Here is a 20,204-nt window from a genome sequence, read left to right as displayed (position 1 = left end):
ATTAATTTTATGGAACACATGTGGTTTTTATACTTCAGTCTCCTAGAACTTCATAGATGCCAAAGTGGACATCAAGACCCAGTGAATAAGAGTAAGACCATGTATTACTGCCCTAGCCTAACAAACACCAAGAATGTTACATGATAACACTGGTTCACCCTGCCTCGATCTACCAAGGGGTAATGTGATGAGCCCACTTGATGGCATTTTATGTAGTGGGTTGTACTGCAGCTGAGGTACCCAGTACTAAGGGCTTAGCACCTTTTGTAGCAAGCCAGTTACCTATTTCAGAGAGTGAGCAGTCACTTTGTGGTCATTTTGACCTATCTAATTGTCTTCATTACTAGTTATAAAAATGGCTTAGAGTCAGAGGACAGTTAGGTCTTCAGTTTGTCATACTCAGTAACGACATACAGGGATCCTTGGGATTCATTGCAGGCTATTGCAATCTACCCTTGAAAATTAGATGCAGTGACATTCAGTGAAATCCATTCAGTTTGTCTTGTATAACACTAGATTAAGGCTATTCTTTTTTTTTTTAATTTTTTTAAACATTTATTCATTTTTGAGAGACAGAACGTGAGTGGGGGAGGGGCAGAGAGAGAGAGGGAGGAGACACAGAATCTGAAGCAGGCTCCAGGCTCCAAGCTATCATCACAGAGCCCAACGCAGGACCCGAATTTATAGATGGCAACATCGTGACCTGAGCTGAAGTCGGTCACCTAACCGGCTGAGCCACCAAGGTGCCCCTAGATTAAGGCTATTCTGAACAGGATCCCAATTAGCAGGATGAAGGCATTCTGCAATGTGGATCTCAGCTATCCACCTCAGGATCCCAGATTCAGCCAAGTGAGTAAGTCTCAGAAGGGACTAGTAGGTGTCTTCAGAGTTCAGATTGGTTTCCTTTCCTTAGCATGTATGGCTTGTTCCACTTAACCAGTAGTATTAATCCAACTCAGTAGGAGGTATTGGCCAGAATGTAGTCCAAGGCCAGTCTTCTACCCATTATAATCCATGCAAGGACATTTAGACCTATCTGCTGATGTGCTAGGGCTTGTGCCATTGCATTGGCTGTGGTAGCTAGGTTAAGGACAGGTGACTGACCATTTTATTAAATTAATTAATTCATTTTTAAATTTACATCCAACTTAGTTAACATATGGTATAATAATGATTTCAAGAGTAGAATTTAGTGATTCATCACTTACATAAAACACCCAGTGCTCATCCCAACAAGTGTCCTCTTTAATTACCTTTGCCCATTTAGCACATCCCCCCACCCAAAATCCCTCCAGCAACCCTCAGTTTATTCTTTGTATTTAAGAGCCTCTTATGGTTTGTTCTTCTCCCTGTTTTTGTATTATTTTTGCTTCTCTTCCCTTATGTTCATCTGTTTTGTATCTTAAATTCCATAGTCGGACGCTTAACCGACTGAGCCACCCAGGCACCCCTGCCATGTCTTCTTTATCCATTCATCAGTCAGTGGACATTTGGGCTCTTTCTGTACTTTGGCTATTGCTGGTAGTGCTGCCATAAGCACTGGGGTGCATGTGCTCCTTCGAATCAGCATTTTTGTATCCTTTGGATAAATACCTCGCAGTGCAATTGCTGGGTTTTAGGGTAGTTCTATTTTTAATTTTTTGAGGAACTTCCATACTATTTTCCAGAGTGGCTGCACCAGTTTGCATTCCCACCAGCGCAAAAGGGTTCCTTTTTCTCTACATCCTCGCCAACATCTGTTGTTGCCTGAGTTGTTAATTTTAGCCATTCTGACAGGTATGAGGTGGTATCTCATTGTGGTTTTGATTTGTATATCCCTGATGATGAGTGATGTTGAGCATCTTTCCATGTGTCTTAGCCATCTGTATGTCTTCTTTGGAAAAATGTCCATTCGTGTCTTTTGCCCATTTCTTCACTAGATTATTTGTTTTTTTGGGGGGTGTTGAGTTTGAAAAGTTCTTTATAGAATCTGGATACTAACCTTTATCTGTCATTTGCCACTATCTTCTCCCATTCTGTCAGTTCCCTTTTAGTTTGGCGATTGTTTCCTTTGCTGTATAAAAGCTTTTTATCTTGATGAGGTCCCGACAGTTAGTTTTTGCTTTTGTTTCCCTTGCCTCCTCCTCCGGAGACATGTCAAGTAAGAAGTTGCTGCGGCTAAGGTCAAAGAGGTTGTTGCCTGCTTTCTTCTTTAGGATTTTGATGGCTTCCTGTCTTACATGTAGGTCTTTCATCCATTTTGAGTTTATTTTTGTGTATGGTGTAAGAAAGTGGTCCAGGTTCAATTCTTCTACATATCACTGTCCATTTTTCCCAGCCACCATTTGCTGAAGAGACTGTCTTTTTTCCATTGGATATTCTTTCCTGCTTTGTCGAAGTTTAGTTGGCCATATGTTTGTGGGTCAATTTCTGGGTTCTCTATTTTGTTCCATTGATGTATGTATTTTTGTGCCAGTACCATACTGTCTTGATGATTACCGCTTTGTAATACAGCTTGAAGTCTGGAATTGTGATACCTCCAGCTTTGGTTTTCTTTTTCAGGATTACTTTGGCTATTCAGGGTCTTTTCTGGTTCCATACAAATTTTAAGAATGTTTGTTCTAGCTCTGTGAAGAAAGCTGGGGTTATTTTGATAGGGATTGCATAGAATATGTAGATTGCTTTGGGAGGTATCTACCAAGTTACGGATTGTTACTTGTGGGGCATGAACTCCATTATCAGGGAACAATACTTGCTCTGTTGTATGGAACCAGGAGTGAGTGTATCTCTCTGTAGGACAGACTTCTTTCCCTGGGGACCCAACAAGGAGAATGTAGTCCAAGGGGTAGTGTCACTGACTCTTAGGAACATTGTCTAGGGCAGTGTTGGCAAACGGTAGGCCTTGTAATTTTAGATTCAGTTATTAAGAAACATTTTTACGTCTGCAGTGAAAGGTAATTTCTATAGCTATTTGTTATTTGATAATAGTGGTTGGGCGTGGCTCTTCTTGTTCAGAAAAATTTCAGTCTCATTCTTGAGCTCAAAAAATTGCAGTGAAACACTTCCACTGCTTAGCATTGAACTGCTGTGTGGTAGGGTAGGTCAGAACATTCAGCTTCTATTTCTGACAAAAATTCATGAAACTGACAGTAATTAAGTCCACAACAGCAAATGAAGTTCACTGTTGAAACTCCCGGTTCATTAACATGAGATAGATTCTGATATTTTCCAGAGTACCTACTGATGAACACTACTGTGAATAACCATAGGTTTTAAATACTTTACATTTTGATAATCTGTCAAACTAATTTTGTCAAACTAATAAGACTTTTTCTGCTCCATACATATTTTGCCATTATCAGTAACATATCTTAGCAGATTCCACTTTGCATTGTAGTGAATTAGTGTTTTCTCAATTTCTTTGAAAATATTCTCACCCATAATTATTTTGTGTAGGCTATGCCAGTTCTTTAGTCACTTCAAACTCGTCATTGACTCCTTGAATAAACAACAGCTGAGCAGTGCATCAAGAGCCAAAGAAAACCACTCAAAATTGTTTGCCTTGTATTTCAATTGACTGTTGATGTTGTTCCTATTGTCCCCAACTCCTTGAGCAACTATTCTCTCCAAAAGGCTAATCTTGAACTTTTGTCTTTCTGACATACTTCTTCAGCTGCTTCAGGAGAATACAGCTTAATTAACTCAACATCTGGAAATGGCTTTCCTTGTTGGATTAACCACTGAGCCACTTAGAAACTTACTTTGGGTACAGCCTCATTTTCATTTTTATTAAATTCATAAAAATTTTAATTTTAATTTTATTGAATTCATAAAAATAGGAATTTTATGAAAATTTCATTTTTCATGTTTTATTTCATTTATTATTTTTATGAAGAAATTGTACAATGAAAAGTTCCATTTTAAATTCTTTTCTTTCTTTTTTTTTTGAGAAAGAGAGTAGGGAAGGGGTAGAGGGGTAGAGGGGGAGAGAGAGAGAGAGAGAGAGAGAGAGAGAGAGAGAGAGAGAATCTCAAGTGGATTCCATGCCGAGCAGGGAGCCTGACGCAGGACTCAATCCTACAACCGTGAGATCGTGACCTGAGCCGAAATTGAGAGATGCCAGCTCAACTAATTGAGCCACCCAGGTGCCCCTCCATTTTAAATTAAAAATTTTCCATTTAAAATTTTCTAATATTCCTGACTTGCTTTCCTGTGAGTTGGGAATACTCTGATGGTGCTATTTTATTTTATTTTATTTTATTTTATTTTATTTTATTTTATTTTTTTGATGAGTGCTTTATAGTCTGGTAATATCAGTGTATGTGGTGTGCTTCTAGCACAGCTATAATGCCACTGCATAATAAGCACAATACTTTGCCGCCTAATTTGATAACAAGGTAATGTATATTCCATTGTGCCTTAAGAGTAGGTAGGATATTCAAAGCCCACTTTTCTATTTGTTTTGTTTTGACATGATGGGTATGCATAGGTAAAATAAAAGTTGCGGTATGGCAGTATGCATGGTGATTGACATGTTGTGTAGTTATAACTGTCACTGCAGTATGTAGTGTGCTGAGCAACAGTGTGAAGCTGCGAGAGCGCCACACACAGGCTTTGGTACAACCATTCATTGCCACTGTTGTAGCATGAAACAACTGGCTGTATTCCAGTTAAATTTTACTTGTAGGCACTGTAATTTTTATGTCACGAAATAGTAATCTTTTTATTTTTTTCAACCATTTAAAAATGGCCTGTAGAAAAATATGCAGTGGGCCAGATTTGGCCCATGGGTTATAGTTTGCTGACACTTGTTATCAGTGCAGGGAACCTTATTTTACTCATTACTGTTGAGGAGTGCATTCCATTTATGCACAAAACTAAATGATGTTAGTGTTAAGTCCAAGTCTGTCTCCTTGTCACTTCCAATCTTTAATTGTATTTCTTTTTTTATTAAAATGTTTTTAATATATGTGAAAGTATTTGGAAAAGTAAAAGAATAAAAGGCAGTAAGAAAAAAAAATCCTATAATCCAGTAATTAAAATAACATTTTTTTCTCTACTTATATAGGAACATGTAAATTTGAATTTATGGTTTATAAAAATGAGGTAATACCTGTGCCATTTGATAACATTTTAAAAATTAACAACATATTTGAACATCTATCCATGTCAGTAATTAAATATCTGTAGTCTCCTGCTGTGGGACATGTAAGGTGTTCATCAGCCTTCTTTGGAATGGGTGAATGACAGTCCTTCAGTTAGCCCACAAATTCCTTAAAACTTGTCTTTTTCAGTTTCTAGTTTCATTTACTTTTCTAAAACCTTCTTCTGATTAGTGATAGCCAGATAGGTCTAGAAAAATACTAATTAATAGAACTTTGGGCAGTTTTGAGCATGTTGTGTATGTGCCCTGTCCAATATTGTAGTCACAAGTCATATGAGATAGTTGAATGCTTGAAGTATGACTAGTGTGACTAAGGAACTGAATTTTTAATTTTATTTAATTTTTATTTAAACTTAAAAAGTTGCATGTGGCTAGTGACTAGTGTAATATTAGACACTCAGGTCTAGAACTCAGGTTTTTATTTTCCCTTCTAAGCCAACCCCTGTTTTTACAATAATTTGTTCACAATACCACCTGCTACCCAGGCTTGAAACATAGGAGTCATCCTTTAGCTTTTTTCTCTGCCTCCTGCCCTCTCCCTTCCTCCCTCCTTTCCTTCTTTCCTTCCTTTCTTTTTTAGTAAGCTCTACACCCAGCACGGGGCTTGAACTCACCACCCTGAGATTAAGAGTCACATGCTCTACTGACTGAGTCAGCCAGGCACCTCTCCTGCCCTCTTTCTTTGTCAACTGTTACTAACTGTCCCAATTTTGTGCTGATTCTCCCATTATCCTACAGGTCCTGCCTCAAGTTATTGCAAATATATCCTGATTTTTCTCCTTCATGTTATGTCTTCTCCATTATTCATTTTGCATGCTACAAGCCCATATTGAACTTCCTCACATTGCCCCTTACATTGGGAACCCACAGTTGCTCCCTTTCCCTTAAGGCTACTTTATAAAACTTTCATTGGTTTCTATGATTTGGTCATCACCTATTACATCTTATGTCTCTTACTGTCTTATTTGTTTATTTAATTTTATTTGAGAGAGAGAGAGAGAGAGTGTGCGAGTGTGGGAGAGGGGTAAAAGGAGAGACAGAGAGAGAGAGAGAGAGAGAGAGAGAGAGAGAGAATCCTAAGCAGGCTCCATGCTCAGCACGGAGCCTGATGTGGGGCTCGATCCCACAAGCCTGGGATCATGACCTCAACTGAAATCAAGAGTCAGAGGCTAACCAGCTGAGCCACCCAGGTGCTTTATTTATTTATTTATTATTTATTTATTTATTTATTTATTTATTTATTTATTTATTTTAAAGATTTTATTTGGAAATAATCTCTATGTCCAACGTGTGGCTTGAACTCACAACCTCGAAATCAAGAGTCTCGTGCTGAACTGACTGACCTAGCCAGGTGCCCCCGTGTGGTATTTTAAACAAACCATGCTTGGGACACCTGGGTGGCTCAGTTGGTTAAACGTCTGACTTCGGCTCAGGTCATGACTTCAGGGTTTGTGGGTTTGAGCCCCATGTCAGGCTCTGTACTGACATCTCAGAACCTGGAGCCTGCTTCGGATTCTGTGCCTCCCTCTCTTTCTGTCCCTCCCCCCCGCTCATTCTCTCTCTCCCTCTCTATCTCTTTCTCTCTCTTTCAAAAATAAATAAACTTAAAAAAATAAATAAACAAACTATGCTTATTCCTGTCTGGATTTTTTCACTCAAACTGAGCTGCTCTGGAATGGTAGATTCCTGTGATAGTGATTACTAATGTTCACCTGTATCTTATTCTTATCTCCTTGCTAGACCCAGGGAAAAATTGCATTTAGGCAGAGCCATATGGACTAGTCCTAGCCAAAGGAATTTGAGTAGTATGATTTGTGTCACTTCTAGGCTGTAGCATTTAAGAACCAATATGCCTTTCTCCCTTGCTTTGTGGAGGTGTGTGGATGTAGGAGAGATCATATGTTCCAAATGGCATTGTTATAGTAGGGCAGAGCTACCAGCAATAAGGGTTGCTAAGTGACTACATGGAGCATGTCTTCCAGTTCCCTAAGTTAGATATGTAACATGGGAGGAAGAGAGTGGACTTTTGAGTTAAGTTGCTGAAATTTCTGGCTTCATTTATTACATAGCACAGACTAGCCTGTCCTAATTAACATGTTTCCCAAATATACATATTAGGTTAATCAAGTGTCCAGTTTGCCCAGGATTGAAAATTGGGAAGGTCCTGGACCAACTGGGATCCTAATACATACACACTTCCCCACTTATTCAAATTCCACTTGTTTATGTTATTTCCCATTAAAAAAAATTTTATTTACTTAAAAAAAAATTTTTTTTTTAATTTTAGAGAGTGTGTGCAAGTGGGGGAAAGGGATGGTGGGAAAGAGAGAGAGATTCTTAAGCAGGTTCCACACTGAGCATTGGATTGACATAGGGCTCTATCCCATGACCCTGGGATCATGATCTGAACCGAAATCAAGAGTCGGACGCTCAACTGACTGAGCCACACAAGCTCCCCTATTTTTCAATTGTAACAGACTCTATGCTCAACAAAACCCAGGATTTTTCACCTCCGGTGGTTGACTAAATTTGTAAGAACTCTAATGATTACATGTGCCTGTATTGGTCAGTTCTTTTTCATGCTTGAGCATAGAATTTTTTCCAACTGAGCACTGTAGGATTTGAGGAGTTTACCTGCTTTACTGTTTTTGTTTCATTTTGTTTTTGAAACTTGGTTGTTATTATTATATTATTTTCTTGTAAGCCTGAGTACAGAGTATTTATACTTAAATTTAAAAATATGCAGGCTAACTTTTTAGAGGAAAAAATTAAGTTCTTGTTGCTGTCTTTGCTGCTTTGCTATCCTATTTGTTATCTAAAATGTGATGTATGGTTTACTCTCATGACATGCTATTATACATAGGGTCTGCTGTAGCATCCATTGGTATAATGTGGGTAGAGTAGGGTTGGTTTCAAGTTCATAAAGCAGTTAAGGGTGAGAAGGAGAGGCTAAGGGAAGTAACCCAATTCATGACCCAAGATTTCTGTTACATTGAACGTTTTTCATTTTTTCCTGACTCATGTGCTGGTTATAGACTTTTCCATAGTTAACTCTACACTTTTCCAGAACTAGCCAACTCTTTCAGTGTTAGTTTGTGCTGAATATAGTCAACCCTGTTCTGAATTATGTATTCTGACTGGTAGAAGTCCTGCTGACTTGTGTATTTGATGTCAAATAATAATTTCTGTTATACACAATTTTGTGATTATTAATATAGAGAACTTTGATGCTGAAGTAATTAGCATGGATTTATTAATAAGACATTTCTTTCTTAGGTTAGAAAGGAGAGTAAGTTCCTGTATCTTAATTAGTTATGTGACTATCAAACACATGTAGTTGTGATACTGGTTTGTTATTCATCCAACCATTCAAACAGTAACTTCCCATTTTCCCCTCTTCCTTTCAGCCCCAGGCAACCACTATTCTACTGCATGTCTCTATGAATTTAACTATTCTAGGCATCTCGTTTGAGTGCAATCAAACATTTATCCTTTTGTGTCTGATTTATTTCACTTAGCATAATGTCTTCAGGGTTCATCCATGCTGTCGCATGTGTCAGAATTTCCTTCCTTTTATTTTTAAGTAATCTCTGTTCAACCCGGGGCTTGAACTCATGACCCTGAGATCAAGAGTTGTATGCTTTACTGACTGAGCCAGCTGGCACCCCTCATTCCTTTTTTTTTTTTTTTTAGAAAAACTTTTTAAACTGTAAAATTTTTCTTTAATTTTTATTTTTTAGAGAGAGAGTGTGCACAAGCAGGGGAGTGGGGCAGAGGGAAAGAGAGAGGGAATCTTAAGTGGGCTCCATGCTCACCTCGGAGTCAGACATGGGGCTCAACCCCATGACCCTGGGATCATGATGTGACCTGAAATCAAGGGTCGGATGCTCTACTACCCAGGCGCGCTCGATTCCTTTTTTTAAAGCTGAATAATATTCTAATGTATGCATGTAGCGTATTTTGCTTATGTATTCATCTGTTGATGGACATTTGGGTTATTTCTCCCTTTTGGCTATTGTGAATAATGCTATCAACATTGGTGTTACAAATATCTGTTTGAGTCTCTGCTTTCAGGTATTTTTTGGTATATGCTCAGGTATAGATTTGCTGGATCACATGGTAATTCTGTTTAATTTTCTGAGGAACTGCCTTACTTTTTTCCACAGTAGCTGTATCATTTTATATTCCCATCAGTAATACACAGGGGTTCCAATTTCTCCACATCCTCACCAATACTTGTTTTCTGGGTTTGTTTTTGTTTTTTGTTGTTTTTGTTTTGTTTTTTATAATAGCCATCCTAATGGGTGTGAAGTGTGGTGTCTCATTGTGGTAGCTCATTTCTTTTATTGCTGAATAATATTCCATTGTATGGATATAGCATAGTTTATTCCTCCATTCACCTGTTGAAGAACATTTTCATTGCTTCCAAGTTTTGACAGTTACGAATAAAACTATTTTAAACATTCATATGCAAGTTTTGTGTAGATGTAAGTTTTCACCTCATTTGGGTAAATACCAAGAAGCATGATTGCTAGATCATATGGTAAGAGTATACTTAGTTTTGTAATAAACTACCAAGCTGTCTTCCACAGTAGTTGTATCATTTTGCATTTCCACCAGCAATGAATGGAGGTTCCCCTTTCTAAATTCTACATCTTTGCCAAACTTGCTATTATTGCTATTTAAAAAATTTTATTTTAATTTATTTGAGAGAGACAGAGTGCGTGGGGGAGAGGGACAGAAGGAGAGAGACAGAGAGAGACAAGGAGAGAGAGAGAATCTCAAGCAGGCTCCATGCTTAGCACAGAGCTTGATGTACGGTTCAATCCCATAATCCTGGATCATGACCTAAGCAAAATCAAGAGTTGGATGCTTAATGGACTAATCCACCCAGGTGCCCTATCATTGCTATTTTTGATTATAGCTACCCTGGTGGGAGAGAGAGAAGCAGAGGGAGAGAGAGAGAATCCCAAACAGGCTCTGCACTGTCAGCACGGAGCCCAATGTGGGGCTCAAACTCATGAACCATGAGATCTTGACCTGAGCTGACATCAAGAGTCAAATGCTTAACCAACTGAGCCACCCAGGTGTCCCTCCCTATGACTTTAATTTGCATTTCCCTAATTGCTAATGATGTTGAACATCTTTTCATGTGTTTATTGGTCATTTGTATATCTTTAGAGAAATGTCTGTTAATATCCTTTGCCCATTTTTTGATTGGGTTATTTGTCTCTGTGTTATTGAGTTGTAAGGATTCTATATATATTTTAGATACCAGACCCTTATCAGATATATGATTTCCAGATATTTTCTTCCATTCTGTGGTTTGTATTGATAGTGTACTTTTTTGTAATGTTTATTTTTAAGAGAGTATGTGTGTCCACAAATGGGGAGGGGGGGCAGAGAGAGAGAGGTAGAGAGAGAATCCCAAGCAGGTTCCATGCTGAGTGTGGAGCCTGACCTCATAACCCTGAGATCATGACCTGAGCTGAAATCAAGAGTTGGACACTTAACCAACTGACCGACCTAGGCGCCATGGTATTATACTTTGATATACAAAAGTGTGTAATTTTTATGAAGACCAGTTTATCTGTGTTTGATATGTTTTTAGTGTCTAAGGAATCATTCCATAATCCAGGGCTGTGCACATTTTCACCTACGTTTTCTTTTAAGAGTTCTATAGTTTTGGGACACCTGGGTGTCTTAGTTGGCTAAGTGTTGGACTTCAACTCAGGTCATGATCTCAGGGTTGTGGAGTCAAGATCATGACCTGAGATGAAGTACTATGCTTAACCGATTGAGCCATCCAGGAGTCCCTGAAGGTTTTTTTTGTTTTTTTTTTTTTAATGTTTATTTATTTTTGAGAGAGAGAGATTGCCAGGGAGGGGCAGAGAGAGAGGGAAACAGTCTCTGTGCTGTCAGTGAAGAGCCCATTGCAGGGCTCAAACCCACAAACTGTGAGATCATGACCTGAGCTAAAGTCAAATGCTCAAATGACTGACCCATTCAGGCACCTGATAGTTTTAGCTTTTAAATTTAGGTCTTTGATGGATGCCTGGCTGGCTTGGTTGGTGGAGGGTATGACTCTTGATCTTGGGGTTATGGGTTTGAGTCCTACGTGGTGTGTAGAGATTAGTTTAAAAAAAATTAAAATCTTCAAAACAATTTAGATCTTTTATCCGTTTTGAATTAATTTTTGTATTTGCTGTGAAGTAGGGGTACAGATTCATTATTTTGCATGGGAAAATCTAGTTTTCCCAGCACTATTTGTTGAAAAGGTTCTTCTTCTGTTGAATGGTCTTCGTACCCTTCTCAAAAATCAGTTGACCTTAAATATATGTATTTATTTATGGACCCTTAATTAGGTTCCATTGCTCTATTTGTCCTTATTCTATAACCACCCTATCTTGATTACTGTAGATTTATTTATAGTAAGTTTCGAAATTGTGAACTTTGAGTCCTCCAACTTCATTCTTTTTCAAAATTGCTTGGACTATTTTGTGTCTGTTGCAATTCTCTATGAATTTTAGGATTGTCTTGTCCATTTCTGGAAAAAGGGAAGTTGGAAATTTGTTTTTAAGATTTTATTTTTAAATAATCTCTATACCCAGAGTGGGGCTCAAACTTACAACCTTCAAGGTTGAGTCACATGCTGTACTGACTGAACCTGCCGGGCACCCTGCAGTTGGAATTTTGATAGGGATTGCATTGAATCTGTGGATCAATTTGGAGACTGTTGCCATCTCAAATCAACTTTTTTAAGACAGATTTTCATAATCCCATCCCAAATTTTGACTCACAGTTCATTATTTCGGGAGATGTGTACTCTTTTATTCCTTTCTCCGCTTTTCTATCAGGAACAGATATTTGATCCTGAAACCAGACTTTGAGTGGGTGCGTGGTGAAGTTTCCCTGCATTCTTCTCTTTCAAATCTGTCCTCTCTCAAATCTGTTTCCCAGTGTGCAGGATACCTGGGGGTATGGAAACACTAGAGCCTGAAAACTACCATTGTGATTGGCTATTTTGTACTTTTATTTTTTTTAAACATTCATAATTGAAGTATTTTCATTTTGTATACAATGAGTCAGCATGAAGGTAGGTATCTTGGATATCTACAGTTAAGGTAGGTCTCTTGGATGACCCATTGAAGGAAGTTCACTTAATCCAACTTAATGAAGCCTATATCCTTTCATACTGATGGAAGCACTGGGGCATATAATTGAGGCCATATTTCTGGATCATGGTTTTGATCATGGGTTTGAGCAGATGTGGCAAGAATAAGAACCTTAGCCAAATTTCCTTGGATGGCTCCAGTAGAGCCGCTGGTGACCCATCTTGCTCTCTCAGATGCAATGAGGCAAAAGTTTATTTTGTGCTTCTAAAAATCTGTCTAGTATGGTATCATTTGGGGTATTTGTTTTTGCTATTGAGTAAATAATTGAACCATGTTCTCAATATATTTAGCAGATGTTTTAAATTTGATTATATGAGTTTTTAAGAGCAGTATTTGTCAAGACTAATTGCCTGAATGCTTTTGAAGAAAAGATCATGGCATGCCTGGCTGGCTCAGTTGGTAGAGCATGCGACTCTTGATCTCGGGGTTGTAAGTTCCAGCCCCACGTTGGATGTGGAGATTACTTAAAAAAAAAAAAGATCTTGTGTGCATAGCTGGGTTAGTTAAGCATCCAACTCTTGATTTCGGCTCAGGTCATGATCTCACTGTTTGTGGAATCAGGCTCTGCATTGGGCTCTGCACTGACAGCATGGAGCCTGCTCGGGAGTCTCTTTCTCTGCCCTGCCCCCAGCATGCAAGCACTCTCTCTCTCAAAGAAATAAACCAAAAAAAAAAAAAAAAAAAAAAAGAAAAGAAAGAAAGAAAGAAAAAGAAAAAAAATCTTTATTTTAAATCTTTTTTTTTTAAGTTTTTTTTAAAATTTATTTTGAGATAGGGTGTGTGAGTGGAGGGTGGGGGAGAGAGAGAGAGACAGAGAGAGAGAGAGAGAGAGAGAATGAATGAGAATCCCAAGCAGGCTCTGCACTGTCAGCACAGAGCCCAATGTGGGGCTCAGACTCATGAACCGTGAAATCATGACCTGAACTGAAGTCAGATGCTTAACCAATGGAGCCACTCAGATACTGCCCCACACCCCCAAAAAAGTCTTTAAAAAGAAAATCATGAGCCTTTACCCTGGACCCACCAGATGTTCCATGATGGGGCTTAATAATCTTTTTTTTTTTACATTTATTTATTTTTGAGAGACAGAGTGAAACAGAGTGTGAGCAAGGGAGGGGCAGAGAAAGAAGGAGATACAGAATCTGAAGCAGCCTCCAGGCTGAGCAAGTGGTCAGCACAGAGCCTGACATGGGGCTCAAACCCACGAGCCGTGAGATCATGACCTGAGCCGAAGTCAGAGGCCCAACCGACTGAGCCACCCAGGTGCCCTGAGAATCTGTATTTTTAATATATTCACCCAGTAATTTTAATGTGTGTCCAGTTTGGGGGCCCACAGATTTAGAAAGTATTTTGCTCTGCCCATACAACTCTTCTAAACTTGTTGACCTGATACTCATTTTGAAAGCCCTGAGTGTATTTCAGGGCTGGAGTATGATGATTGCTGACTCACTTGACTCTTCATTTGACACTGAAGTGGGTGGGATTTGGTGTGCTAAAGTCTGTTTATCTTTGAAATATTTTTCTCTGGGTTTGTAGTGGAGGATTTATACTGCATTGCTGCTACTGCATAGCTCTATGCTTTTGAAAGTCTGGGTTGGGGGGGGTTGATTAAATGAAAATCACTGAATCTGTCTGTGTCATTGGTTAGCTAAATAAATAGCCTTTTGTGTCCTGATGGCAGTAGACTTTTTCTGGTTTAGGTTTTCCACATGACTTATTATCAAGTATGACAACTTGTCGTGTGTAATCAGCATCACATTAGTCTCATGAGAATAGACACTCCTTTAATCAGCTGCTTTTCTTTAATCTGGCAGGTGAGGCATATGGTAACCAAGACATTATTGTCTTTTACTTTGTGGCATGGTGGTAGTATTGGTGGTGGTGTGATTGGGTATGTGGGTGTGTGTATGTTTTAGGTATGTAGATTTTCCAAAAGGAAGCAGATGGCAGATAAAACATTCATGTATTCCTTATTTTTCACTGTACATAAAAAATTATCATGTTTTAGAATTCAGAAATAATTTTACTTGTCAGATGTACGTTCTTAAAGATTTTTATTTTTAAGTAATCTCTGCACCCATTGTGGGGCTTGAACTCACAACCCTGAGATCAAGAGTCACATGCTCCATGGACTGAGCCAGCCAGGTACCCCCAAAAGATCTACTTGCTAATGTTGTTTTTATATGATTTATTTTAGGGTGAAGCTCTTCAATTTCTCTAAGTCCCATATTTATATAATGAGGAAAATGGATTAGATGGCCTTTATTTTACAGATCCTTTCAAATCTAAAATTAAATAATTCAGGCATTGACTAAACCTCTTCATAAACATGGAGATAATAGTTGAGGTCTTATTGTTTTTTTTAAGTTTATTTACTTATTTTGAGAGAGAGAGCAAGCGAGCATGTGCACAAGTAGGGGAGGGGCAGAGAAAGGGAGAGAGAATCCCAAGCTGGCTCCAAGCTATCAGTGAGGAGCGCATTGTAGGGCTCAAGCCCATGAACTGTGAGATCATGACTTGAGCTGAAATCAAGAGTCAGACGCTCAACTGACAGCTACCTAGGCACCCCAAGGTCTTATTCTTTCCATTCCTCTTTCATAATGTTGTCTTATCATAATTCTATCACCATAAATAAATGGCTCTGTACTCTTACTGTCTTACATAAAATGACTTTCAAAACATGTTTTTAATGTTTATTTATTTTTGAGAGAGAGAGAGTGTGAGTCGGGGAGGGGTGGGGGGTGAGGGGGACACAGAATCCAAAGCAAGCTCTAGGCTCTGAGCTGTCAGCACAGAGCCTAGTGAAGGGGGAGGGGGAGCCTTGAACCCACAAACTGTGAGATCATGACTTGAGCCGAAGTTGGTTGCTTAACTGACTGAGCTACCCAGGCAACCCAAAACGACTTCTCATTTCATTTCTCTTTTGTCATTTGAGCTGGCCTTAAAATATACTGATAACTTTTTAAATTCCTGTAATTTACTGATTTGTTTTTAAGTTTTTACTTATTTATTTTGAAAGAGCAGGGGAGGGGCAGAGAGAGGGAGAAGGAGAGAATCCCCATGCGGGGCTCGATCTCACAACTGTGAGATCATGACCTGAGCTGAAAGCAAGAGTCGGACACTTAGCCAACTGAGTCACCCAGTCACCCCTAAATTTCTGTAATTTAAAAATAACTTTAATTTTTGTTTAATTTTGTTTTTCCTTTTTTTTTTTTTTTTTTAATAAAGATTATTTATTTTGAGGCAGAGAGCAAGATCAGGGGAGGGGCAGAGAGAGAGAGGGAGAGAGGGAATCCCAAGCAGGCTCCAAACTGTCAGCACAGAGCCCTACGTGGGGCCTGATCTCATGAACCGTGAGACTATGACCTGAGCCGAAATCAGGGGTTGGACGCTTAACCAACTGAGCCACCTATGTGCCACTTTGTTTTATTTTTTCGTAAGCGTCTTCTCTTGCCAACAATGTTGTCATTTATACACATGAGCCACCCAGGTGCCCCTATTATAACTTTTATTAAATGTTGAGAGCTTGCTGAGCACCAGACATTTTGCACACAGCATTTTTAAAAAGAGTTTTATTTAGGGGTGCCTGGGTGGCTCAGTCAGTTGGGCATCTGATTTCGGCTCGGGTCATGATCTTGCAGTCTCTGGGTTCAAGCCCCACATCAGGCTCTGAGCTGTCAGCACAGAGCCTGCTTTAGATTCTGTCTGTCTGTCTCTCTCTCTCTGCCCCTCCCCCTGCTCATGCTCTCTTTCTCAAAAATAAACATTAAAAAGAAATTTAAAAAAAACAAAGCTTATTTATATTTAGAGAGCCCACATAAGCAGGGGAGGGGCAGAGAGAGAAGCCCAAGCACTGACTCTGTCAATGCAGAGCCCAACTTAGGTCTTGATCCCATGAACTGTGAGCTCATGACCTGAGCCAGGATCAAGAGTCGGACGCTGAACCAACTGAGCCACCCAGGTGCCCCTTATTTGAGTACTTTTTAGTCCTTGCTTGACAAATCTACGACTAAGGGAGTATCTCAAATAGTTTGTAATGTGGTCAGAATGGTAATAAACTATAAACTCATTGAACAGTATAAGAAAATATGTACTTAAGTGTTAAACTATGTGGCACAGACGAAACTATATAAATGTGCAAATGTCAGCAATGCAGTAGTAATCATTGAACAAGATGTTGTAGAGAAGTACAGAGGCTTAAATTGGTCCTTGACAGAATTTGAGTAATCCGGAAGAAGGAGGGCAGTCTGGGTTAGGTAGAAATGTAGCACGTCATGTCCTTTTTGTTAGTGAAGAAATTGGCAGTTGAGTTCATACTGAGTAGGAGCAGGAATAAATTTTTTTTTAAATGTTTATTTATTTTGAGAGAGAGAGAGAGAGAGAGCTGGGGAGGGAAAGAGAGAGGGAGAGAAAGAATCCCAAGCAGGCTGTGTTATCAGTGCAGGTAATAAATGGCAAATCCATCTTTCTAAAACTTGTCAATGGTAGAAAATAGTGATAGAAACAATTGAAAATGTCCTGGAAATATATCTATAATATATTCTGAATGGGAGGTGTGGGGTGTCATATTTGGATTCAGTGCTTTAGACAAAATGATAAGGCTCTGCTCCAAATACCCGAGTCAGGAGAAATTAGTAAATTGTAAAGCATCTGGTGTAATTTTCTCCTTCAGAGCTCTTCCCCTTTGTCTCCATTCTGTGTCACAGACCAAGACCTTCTTTTCCTTTTACTGCATGATAATACCTTGTAGGCAGTACTTTTGGTATATTCATAGTTAAGTTGGAGGCTGTATTCTCTTTGGAAGATAATGGGCCTTCTTTTGGGCTGTAGTTTGCATGAAGATGTGAAGATAAAGGACCACAAATATCAATGTTAGAAGGCATTTATCACTTATTTAGACAACTTTTTGGGTTTCCTTTTGTATTATTATGTCAAAAAGGTTTCTGAGATATTTCCTTCCTAGCTTCCCAACCAGAAGATGAGGAGGACACAGCCCAGATTAATGATTTTATATTCATACTGACCTGAGTTCAATTAACAGCTCCTCCATCATGGGTGGTCTAACCTACCCAAGCCTCAATTTCCTCATCTTTAAATTTAAATATCTTCTAGACCAGTAGCCTTGATAATGACCTTTGATTTGTATTTTCTAAGTTAAATAGTTAAAATACTACCCATATTCTAATGGCTTCTCTCTCTCTCTCTCTCTCTCTCTCTCTCTCTTTCTCTCTCTCTCTCTCTCTCTCTCTCTCTCTCTCTCTCTCTCTTTCATAGCTTCACAATCTCTGGATCAAGAAGTTTTATTAAAAATTAAAACTGAAATTGAAGAAGAGCTAGAATCCCTGGACAAGGAAATTTCTGAAGGTCTGTTTATTCTTATTTTCCTAGTTAATTAGTAGACTCAGTTTGGTGTGGTTGATTTACTGTTGGTTTGATATTTTACAGTAGAACATTCTAAACAGTACAGAATTGCATTGGAATAGAATTATAAGGGTGAAACTAGAAGGTATCCTTTTTCTTTCCTGGAGGATAGGTTTATAAATGTTTCCAAACTATACCTGACAGCCTTTTCTGTTGTTAACTAATAGAGTAAACAGTCATTTAATGTAGTTTGATTTGTATTTGGTATTTTTATAGTTAATAACAACATTAAAGGGGAAAATGTAAGTAAGTTGCTTCTATGTTTGCATGTATGTATGCTATAGATAGTTGTAATAGTAATATGCATATAATTTTGTAGTCACATATCTTGTACTTAATATTATACCATAAACTTTAAAAATAGTTATTCTGGTTACCTGGCTGGCTTGGTAGAGCATTTGACTCTTTTTTTTTCTTAAGTTTTTTTTTAAGTTTTTAAATTTATTTTTGACAGTGAGAGCCAGTGTGAGCTGGGGAGGGGCAGAGAGAGAGGGAGACACAGAATCTGAAGCAGGCTCCAGGTTTGAGCTGTCAGCAAGGGCCCAATGCGGGGCTTGAACTCACGAACCATGAGATCATGACCTGGGCCAAAGTTGGACGCTTAACCAACTGAACCACCCAGGTGCCCCTAGAGCATTTGACTCTTGATCTCAGGGTTGTGAGTTCAAGCCCCATGTTGGGTGTAGAGCTTACTTAAAAAAAAAAAAAAATAGGGGCGCCTGGGTGGCTCAGTCAGTTGAGCATCTGACTTTAGCTCAGGTCATGATCTCACAGTCTGTGAGTTCGAGCCCCGCGTCAGGCTCTGTGCTGACAGCTCAGAGCCTGAAGCCTGCTTCGGATTCTGTGTCTCCCTCTCTTTCTGCCCCTCCCTTGCTCATGCTCTGTCTCTCTCTGTCTCAAAAATAAATAAAAACATTGAAAAAATAATAATAATAAAATAAAATACTTAAAAAACCAGTTATTCTACTAACTGCATGAAATTCCATACATTGAATGAATATTTAGCTAATCATTTCCTTATAATTGAGGGAACATTTGGGTTTTTTCTTAATTTGCTTTCCATAATTAATTGCACTGAGCATCTTGCCCAATGATTTTTTGGTACAGTTTTATATTAAGTTTACCCATATATTTAAATGTTAAAATTAGTAAATTGTAAAGATCTGGTCCAATTTTCTCTTTCAGAGCTCTTCCCCTCTGTCTCCATTCTGTACCACAGACTAAGACCTTCTTTTCCTTTTACTGCATGATAATAGCTTGTAGGCAGTACTTTTGGTATGGGTATATTTAAATGTACCCATGTAAAATGTACAGTTCAGGAGTGCCTGGCTGGCTCAGTCGGTGGAGTGTGCGATTCTTGATCTTGGAGTTGTGAGTTCGAACCCCATGTCAGATATAAAGATTACTTAAAAATAAAATCTTTAAAAAATAAAATAAGATGGGGACACCTGGGTGGCTCAGTTTGTTGAGTGTCTGACTTCGGCTCAGGTCACGATCTCACGGTTTGTGAGTTCAAGCCCCATGTTGGGCTCAGTGCTGACAGCGTGGAGCTTGGAGCCTGCTTCTGATTCTGTGTCTCCCGCTCTCTCTGCCCCTCACCTGCTTGCTCTCTGCCTCTCTCTCCTTCAAAAATAAACATTAAAGAAAATTATTTTTTTTACTCTTAAAAAAATGTACAGTTCAGTGGGTTTTAATATATTCATAGAATTATATAATCATTACCACAATCAAAATAGAACATTTTTCACATCTCAAAAAGAAACACTGTACCTATTAATGGTCACTTCCCATTTCTGCTCTCACCAGTCCTTGCCCTCATCCCTGCCCATGGCAAGCACTGATTTGCTTTCTGTCTCTATATTTGTTTGCCTGTTATGGATATACACATAAATGGAATCATACACTATGTAGTCTTTTGTGGCTGGCTTCTTTCACTTAGCATAGTGTTTTCAAGGCCTATCCATGTGGTAGCATGTAACAGTACTTCATTCCATTTTACAGTGTGTGAATATACCACATTTTGTTTATCCATTCATCAGTTGATGGACATTTAGGTTGTTTCTACTTTTATATATTATGTATAATGCTGCTGTGAGTATTCTTGGACAAGTTTTTATGTGGATGTATATTGCCCAGTAATTTTTAACAAGAAAAATTATTATAAATCATGTTTATAAATTGGTTCCCTGTTAGTTGAAAGATAAATTTATGAACTAGTTCTCTGTTAGAGAAAGAATATGAATAGAAATTCAAATATTCCAGAAACTTTTTTTTTTAATTTTTAAAGTTTATTTATTTTGAGAGAGAAAGAGCACAAGCAGGGTAGGGGTGAAGAGAGGAGAAAGGAGAGAGAGGAGAGAGAGAATCCCAAGCAGGCCCAGTGCTGTCAGCACAGCCCGATATGGAGCTTGAATCCAGGAGCCACAAGACCAGGACCTAAGCCAAAAAGATAGACGCTTAACCAA

The 20,204-nt window shown here is 38.7% G+C and overlaps 1 protein-coding gene and 1 pseudogene across 4 annotated transcripts in view; one reads left to right on the top strand and one right to left on the bottom strand.

The window, feature by feature from the left end:
* The window catches only part of BCL2L13 (BCL2 like 13), an 86,892-nt gene that overhangs the window by 16,204 nt on the left and 50,484 nt on the right, over positions 1–20,204 (top strand). For 3 of the 4 annotated variants that reach the window (XM_043563194.1, XM_043563196.1, XM_043563195.1), the window contains exon 3: positions 17,593–17,682. The exons of the other annotated variant lie outside the window; for it this stretch is intronic. In XM_043563194.1, the coding sequence (XP_043419129.1) occupies positions 17,593–17,682 (90 nt within the window). The remainder of the gene's footprint in view (positions 1–17,592; positions 17,683–20,204) is intronic. 4 annotated transcript variants of the gene reach the window in all.
* LOC122473089 lies at positions 12,192–12,783 on the bottom strand (annotated as a pseudogene).

The sequence above is a fragment of the Prionailurus bengalensis genome, chromosome B4 (genome assembly GCF_016509475.1).
Source record: "Prionailurus bengalensis isolate Pbe53 chromosome B4, Fcat_Pben_1.1_paternal_pri, whole genome shotgun sequence".
NCBI lineage: Eukaryota > Metazoa > Chordata > Mammalia > Carnivora > Felidae > Prionailurus > Prionailurus bengalensis.
This window is presented reverse-complemented; position numbering and strand designations above follow the sequence as displayed.